This window comes from Eulemur rufifrons, chromosome 8, assembly GCF_041146395.1.
Source record: "Eulemur rufifrons isolate Redbay chromosome 8, OSU_ERuf_1, whole genome shotgun sequence".
NCBI classification, from domain to species: Eukaryota; Metazoa; Chordata; class Mammalia; order Primates; family Lemuridae; genus Eulemur; species Eulemur rufifrons.
The window spans coordinates 7,786,188-7,793,889 of record NC_090990.1 but is presented as its reverse complement, the minus strand read 5'-3'; the positions used below and the strand labels follow the sequence as shown (position 1 = coordinate 7,793,889).

Sequence of the window (7,702 nt, the reverse complement as noted above, 5' to 3'; positions counted from 1 at the left end):
AATCCAGTCTTCTGCTCCCTACCACACTCTCTCTTGGCAGCTGAAGCTCTGCTCGTTGGGAGAACCGTGATGAAGTGGTGGTCACGTGGAAAAGCTCAGTCCCACCTGTGCCTTGTGTTCCTGATCTTCTGTGATCAGGAATAGGTGGTGAGATAGAAAAATGAATACGGTTGGGGGCTTCTGATAAGAGGAAAAACAGAAATAGATGCATTTATAGAGCTCCTACTGTATGTCAGGCCCTGTGCACAGCCCTAAACATGCATCATCTTATCAGGTCCTTCAGTGGTCCCGTAAGCTGGAGAACACATTCATCATCAACCCTTTAAAGAAAATGAAGGCTCATGCCTAAGGACTCTGCCCCAAAACACCAGCCCCTGAGTCTTTAGCGGGGTCCTTCCGCTGCGTCATGTGGCCCCTTACCACAGGGTGTGTTGCCCATTACTCACAGGTACTTCACCATTACTCATCCCGATGATATGCCAATATCACAGCATGTCCTATCCGATTCCCTTGATAGGGGCTGCTATAGGAAGTTATCTCATGAATATGACTTAGCTTTGCAAAAGGATATGAGTTGTTTTAATGTGGGATGGACGTCCTTAAAATATGCCACAGGCCTAAATGATTTTAGGTTTTTTCTAAAAGAGAACATGGATGTCTTTACTGTCCCTGACTTTAGTTCAGAAAGCGCCGTTGCCCTTCAAGAAGGCAGCATGGGCTGGAGGAGCCCTGAGGCTCCTGGCAATACAGGGCGTGGATGTCCCCTTCCAGGGCAGGGGCCCCACCTTCTTTAGTGAAGCCCTTTCCTGGCATAGCCAATAGCCAGCAGCTGCGGAAGGAAATTGGATCCATTGATCAGGAGTGAACTGGGTCCCAGTCTCTGGTTAGCAGGGAGGGCCCCTGGGAAGAAGGGGCTTTAGTAGCTCACGCTCACTCCCAGAGAGAATGTTCCAGACCCTGGACATGCATCTTGTGGGTACTAACGCACTGAACAGCACAGAAATAGGCAAGGGCATACAGAACAGAAATCTAGGAAGAGGTTAAAGGAGGGAATCGATCAAAATGAGAACAGTTTCATTTTGATAGCTTCCGTTCCTGGAGCGGAACCTCATTGATCAGACTCCGGAATGCCTCTGTTCCCTACATCAGTAACTGGAGATCCCTGAGAGTCCAACTGAAAAGCAGGTTAATTGATCAGGGAAGAAACAAGACCTTTTACGCTCATATTCCCTTTATTTCCAAAAGACTCTTCCTTTATAACCGTGTCCACGTATTCATTCCAAGCTCCCCACAATTACATGGGATGACCTATTAGAACAACCAGGGCAGGGCAGGGTATGGAACTCGATCCTCTTGGGCGGCCTGGGGTCTCTCAGTCTCTCCATCACCCTAGCGTGAAGCTGGAGAAACATCTCCTGGTTGCAATGTGTAAAATCATCACTCTAACACTCCTCAGGGACAGGATATCCCACTAGTCTTAAACCGCTGACGGTGTGGCGCAACAGGTTCTCTAGGACCGCCTTGGAGATTCGGTTCCCACGTAAGTTTAAGGTTATGAGCTGGTGGCAGCTGCTCAAGGCAGGGAGGATGACACTGAGCTGGGCGTCTGTGATGCAACAGTCCTTTAAGATCAGGACCTGCAGGGTGGCTGCAGCGTTCTCTAGTAGAGTTTGGAAGGGCTCAAGATTGACATCACTCAGTATGATGCCACTCAGGTTCAGCTCCTTTAGCTGATGCATGCTTGGGCACAGGAACAGATGCTTCATTTCTGATTCGGAAAACCGGCACTCGGTCATTTGAAAGGTCTCCAAGGGGGTCTTGAGGCACCTGGGGAGAGAGGGAGCACTTAGTCCTGGGGAATAGCAGTGGTGAGTGGAGGGTGGTGGGGAAGCAGCCCAGGGCAGGACAGTGTCTCTCAAACACAAGCTGGTCCTCATCACCTCGTGATGGCCAATACCCAGGGTGCTGTGTGTGGCAGACTCTGCTCATTCTGGTCTGTCCCATTGTAGGTTGAGTCCTCCCCCCATCGCTTGTGCCCCTGGGTCAAGCCCACAGAATCTCTAAAGCTGTACCCTCATGTTGAGAGCCAACCACATCTCTGGGCCGCATGAGCCCACTGGGAGACAGGCCTGAAGGACGTGCCAGGCCAAGATCCAGCAACATCAGCTGGGGTTCCCAGCCTGCAGGCCTCACTGACACGCCTGTGTCATCAGCAAACCCCTTTCACAGTTCTTCAGTCCTGCTCCCTCACACTCTATTCCAGAAACACGTGTTTCCCATGTTGATTACCTTCTCTGTGCTCAGAACACCCTGTGACGGACGGGGAGTTAGAGACAGGATCGAGTTCACTAAGCTGGTGGGAATGTAGCTGGCGTGTGCACTGGGCTGGGCAGGTGTGGTGTGCTTTCCCTTCTTCAGTAACCTCCCCTGTAACTTATTTTTCATCATATTAATTTAGTCACAGTTCGTAAGAAGTAATTCTCAAACTCGCCCTCACTGCCTGAGCCCCCCTGTAGCTAGCTGGCTAGCAGTGTCCCTCTGAACAGCCTCTACCCCACTTGATCCCTCTGCCTTCACTGGGGAAGTTAAGGACAGAGCAGTGCACACACCAAGGCTTTGACATCCCTGTGTGTCCTTCGCTGTTACATGCCCAGCTGCTGGCCCAGAGAAAATGTCCTGTAGTGCTTACCATCACAAAGGAAAGCTTTGGTCTGCTCTGCCGAGCAAGCTCACCATCCTTGCTCACCTGACTAACTGGTCCAGATGGTCCTGGAGGAAGCAGACGCTGAACAGAGAAAGCTCCTGGAGTTTGTCCAGCTTGAGGAACGTAGAGGCGACCCTGGCCACAACCTGTCCCACCTTCTCTGGCTCCGGCTTCTCTATCCAAGTGTAGTTATCCTCGAAGGTGTAGCTGATGTGGAGCTTTTGAAGACTCTTCATCTGGGCCAGGTAAGGGACAAACCGTCCTAGTTCGTACACTTCCGAGAAGTTACACATTTTCACGTCCTGGTCACATTCCAGCTCCACCATATCTAAATACAGCTTCTGGACACATTTCAGCTCCACCATATCTAAAAACTTTTTGACACTGGGGGTTTGCAATCCAAGGATCATCACCTGCTTACAGCACAGGTGTACTAAATCCTCCCTCTGCTGGGCCCATTCAAAGACATACTTGAGAAACTTCTTCTCTTGCTTACTATCGCAGGTGGAAAGGAAGTCTATGACCACCTTCAGTGGCCACTGCCTTTGCGTCCCTGGACAGTCGTCCCCTGTTTGCCTCTGACTCATGGCCTGTGGGGACCTCACAGGGGCTCCAGACCACATGCTCCGGAAGATCTCATCTTTCCGTAAATCCAGCACTTGCAGCTTGCACCCACTGTGGGTAAAACACAGGAGAGTCTCAGATTTAGGCAAAGACCCCTGCGACCTGAGCTTTCCTTCCACACCCCAGACATCAGCCTCTCCCATCCCTGCTTCCTTGCACTCTCCATTGTTCCATGCCCTTTCCCCGACTGGGTCTTTCCCAGTGTCTGCTTCTCTTGCCTTTGTGGCACCAGGAGGAAGCAGGTTCATTTCCCTTTGTGGTCCCTGCACGGAGAGCAGTCTCAGCCTTCCAGGGGCTCTTTCCCAGAGTGGGCTCAGTAACGGTCAGGTCCCTGAGCTTCCTCACTGGCACCATCAGATGCCTGAGGTCCACCCTGGGCCCCCGATTCCCCCTGTCCCAGCTGTCTGTGTCCCCAGACCCCTGGGGCCTCCCTACCAGGCTCCCTGGGACAGCCTCACCTGGGGCGAACCTTCTGGGCAAGCAGCACATCGAGCCCCTCCAGCACAGCTCTTAAGGTCTTCCGGTCAGGGGTCAGCATGAGGAACCCCAGAGGCAGGCAGGGGAAGGGCCAGGCCTGCACCATGGCCGTCAGAGTTTTGCTGCGTCTCTTGGTGAAGGCCTCCATGAATAGTGGTGGGAAGAGCTCCGTTGGCAGCTCCCCCAGAGCAGGGATGGCCATGGCCTCGTCCCTCAGCAGGCTCTGCCCTGCCAGTTCCAGGAGTTTGGATGGGGCCTGGAGGCTCATCCTGATGAAAATCTGCAGGAACAAAGTCCTCAGGACTAATCCATGAAAAATGCATCTTTTGCGGTCCAGTCGTGATCACCCCATCCTCTCCTAGGGGCAATATCCCTGCTGTGGCAGAGGTGGACCAGTCCACAGTTTCCCCAATTGCGGTTTGCAGTCCGTGGCCATAAAGGTATAGCTGTGGCACCAGGAGGACTGTCTCCTAACTGCCAAGGAGGGGACAGGTTGACCACTACCCCACTGATTTTCACCCAGTGCTCCACTAAATCCCCGTACCACTGGGAAGTGCTACTGAGCAGGCTGAGAGCTAGCCTCCACCCTTTTTGAGGAGAAATTTCCGATCCCCAAAACCATGGGAACGGCAGTGTCCTGGGGCCCAACACTGCCCACATTCTCAGTTCACACAATGTGGCTGGGGAATATTAAAAGGACATCCCGGCTGGGCACCATGGCTCATGCCTGTAATCCCAACCCTTTGGGAGGCTGAAGCAGGACAATTGTGTGAGGCCAGGAGTTTGATACCATGCAAGAGGAAGACCCTTCTTACCCCATCTCTAACCCCATAGCATTCTGAAATAAAATAAAAGTTTGAGATGAGGTAAAGCAAATCACGAATCAGAATTTTTGCAATGAAGACAAGACTACATTTAAAGGGAAAATGACTGGATACTTCTCTGTGTCATCTTGAGCTTCCCTCCTTGAGACTGGCTGCCTGCAGATCAGATGGGACTGTCCTTATGGAGGTCGCTGACTTACCAGATCTGGACTCGGTGTGCAGGGCGCTGGGACCTCAGGCAGAAGCAAGCAGCAACTCCAGTCTGCAGGGCTTTGGGACTCTCCTGTGGATCTTCGGGAGCTCACATTGACCTTTCCAATCGCTCCTCCCCTTTTCAACTACCAGCCTCCAATCAGAATGTGATATTTGATGAGATTCCTGAAGCTCCACCCAGTTAATCCTGATGGACTTTTTGGCTTTCTGCATATTGATTGACTGAATCAGATATCCAATCATGAAATTGAAAGAATTAGGGAGAGGCTGAAAGTCAAGAACTCATTCCTTCATGCACTCCACCAACATGGATGGAGTTTTACTAATATGTGGCCGTCATAGTCCTGATTGGGAGACAGAAGAGGGTTTAACCTGTCGCTCACATGAGTCAGAAAAAACAAAACCTGAAAGTATTGTTGCTGGGAGATTTTGGCCGCATCAAAATTATGAAATTTTTTCATTGTTAAAACAGCTTTCTAAAAACAGTGGTGGCATCTGTAGGAAATCAGAACAGAAATCTCTGTAGGCTGTGTTTAAATAACTGACATAGCCGTTGGTGTCTCCCTTCGTGTGGAAGCCTCTCTTCCACTGGGTGGTCTTCTGGGACCACTGATGATGTGAATGGTGTGAGACTCAGGCCAGGCAGGGCTTCTGTGGAGGAAATCAGGTCACAATTACAAAGAGAAGTAAGGGTGGGGGCCCGGTAGGGTGGGGCTGTGTGTTCTCGATGGGGCCCTGGGAAGGAACTAAAACACAGTGACTATGTTGGGATTTTTTGGCGGGTGGAGGGAGAGTACAATAAAGATTAGACTGAGGCTACCCTGGTATTGATCCTGGTAGCCAAGGATGACTTTTTGCCTCTACCACTCATGTAACCCTCCTCGTTTTTCCTTTCAAAACCATTGTCTTCCTTCAGCTCCATGAAAACGCCCACACCTATTCCCATTGCATTACTCATTTCATGATAAATAGTGTTTTTTTTTTTTTGAGACAGAGTCTCACTCTGTTGCCCAGGCTAGAGTGAGTGCCGTGGCGTCAGTCTAGCTCACAGCAACCTCAAACTCCTGAGCTCAAGCGATCCTCCTGTCTCAGCCTCCTGAGTAGTTGGGACTACAGGCATGCACCACCATGCTCGGCTAATTTTTTCTATATATATTTTTAGCTGTCCATATAATTTCTTTCTATTTTTAGTAGAGATGGGGTCTCGCTCTTGCTCAGGCTGGTCTCGAACTCCTGAGCTCAAACGATCCGCCCATCTCGGCCTCCCAGAGTGCTAGGATTACAGGCGTGAGCCACCGCGCCTGGCCTAAATAGTGTTTTTTAAGAGAGTCTCTTTGTCTGTTAAGTAGACAATATCTTTTTTTGACAAGGTGATCAACCCATTTTTACTGAGAGAAAGGGTCAAAAGGACCCCATCACCCCAGATCAATGGAATGCGAATGTCCTGGTTATCCTTTCTGCCGTTTGCATCTGCAGATCGGCAGTGATACCCTACAGGTCACATCTGGCAGGCTTTCCAATTAACCGCCTGGGGAAGGTCTTAGGATTTGTGGCCTACATCCTGTCCTTGAGTGAAGAACCTTTTTGTGAGTCCCTCAAATCCCATCCTAAGTTCTTGAGACTGTTCAGGTACTGATGTACCGCAGGTATGATTGTGCCTGTTTTATCAGTGATAAAGCCCAAGTCCAGAGAGGGCTTTATTCATCGATAAAGTCACCCAGTTCCGCTGGGTGACTTCTCTAGATCACACAGTAAGTGAGGAGCAGAACCCTGACTGGTAAACCTCCGACAATCTCCATGCTTCTACTTTAAACAATATTAATAAGTGATTTCTTAAAATAAACAGTATGCCCTAGTCCTAAAATCAAAGCAGTTGTGTGGCTAAGAACACTCACTTTGTCCATTAAACGCTGGCAAATTTGGGATGTAAAGAGAAGCCATTTTAGTTACCGTATCACCTCTTAGCTAAGTTTTCCTTTCCACTCTTAGCATCAGTATCTTTTTTTTTTTTTTAATTTTTCCTTTTTAATTAGAAGGAATGGACTTATTTTTTTTTTTTTTTTTTTGCAAGTTAAAAACAACAGTTTCACTCTGGGAGGCCGAGGTGGGCGGATCGTTTGGGCTCAGGAGTTCGAGACCAGCCTGAGCAAGAGCGAGACCCCACCTCTACTAAAAATAGAAAGAAATTATATGGACAGCTAAAAATATATATAGAAAAAAATTAGCTGGGCATGGTGGCGCATGCCTGTAGTCCCAGCTACTCGGGAGGCTGAGGCAGTAGGATCGCTTGAGCCCAGGAGTTTGAGGTTGCTGTGAGCTAGGCTGACGCCACGGCACTCACTCTAGCCCGGGCAACAGAGTGAGACTCTGTCTCAAAAAAAAAAAAAAAAAAACAGTTTCATATTTTTTTCCCCACCCCCCCCTTTCCCGAGTCAGCACCTTCAAGTGTTACCACTCCCCAAACGGTGCGCAATGCACTCATTGTGTAGGCATACCCCCATCCCCTCCCCCACCCCCCACCTCAGTCTGATGTCCAATTGGTGTCGTTCCCAGATTTGTATTTAGGTGAAGGCATCAGTATCTTTATATTTCTTTTCTATCCCCCTTGTATGCTTTCAAGAACTACATTACATATGACTCCGAGCAACGTATAAAGAATAATGAGAGTTTAAAATGTCATCCCTCCCAGGGATGCCAGAGAGGCCTGAGATTCAGACAAGACATTTTGCAGAGACCGGCAGTACTAGTTCTGAGGCTTCTGTAACCAAGTCTCACAAAGTAGGTGGCTTGAAACGACAGAAACGTGTTCCCTCACTGTTGTGGAGGCCAGAAATCCAACATCAAGGTACGAGCAGGCCCA

General features: G+C 49.6%; 1 protein-coding gene across 1 annotated transcript; it reads right to left on the bottom strand.

The window, feature by feature from the left end:
- Window positions 1–1,442: 1,442 nt before the first annotated feature.
- On the bottom strand, window positions 1,443–4,073 carry LOC138390241 (PRAME family member 12-like). The gene is made up of 3 exons (XM_069479142.1): window positions 3,787–4,073; window positions 2,747–3,379; window positions 1,443–1,827 (listed from the first exon to the last, which is right to left on the bottom strand). Exons 1-3 carry the CDS (start codon window positions 4,071–4,073, stop codon window positions 1,443–1,445), a joined length of 1,305 nt encoding a protein of 434 aa, XP_069335243.1.
- Between the last annotated feature and the right edge of the window lie 3,629 nt (window positions 4,074–7,702).

What these genes read in the sequence shown, in the direction of transcription:
- LOC138390241 (XM_069479142.1), bottom strand. Translation starts at nt 4,073, where the DNA reads ATGAGCCTCCAGGCCCCATCCAAACTCCTGGAACTGGCAGGGCAGAGC. An exon ending in GCCCAGAAGGTTCGCCCCAG is followed by an intron (nt 3,380 to 3,786) that starts GTGAGGCTGTCC and finishes TTTTACCCACAG; the next exon opens with TGGGTGCAAGCTGCAAGTGC. An exon ending in CATCTGGACCAGTTAGTCAG is followed by an intron (nt 1,828 to 2,746) that starts GTGAGCAAGGAT and finishes CTCTCTCCCCAG; the next exon opens with GTGCCTCAAGACCCCCTTGG.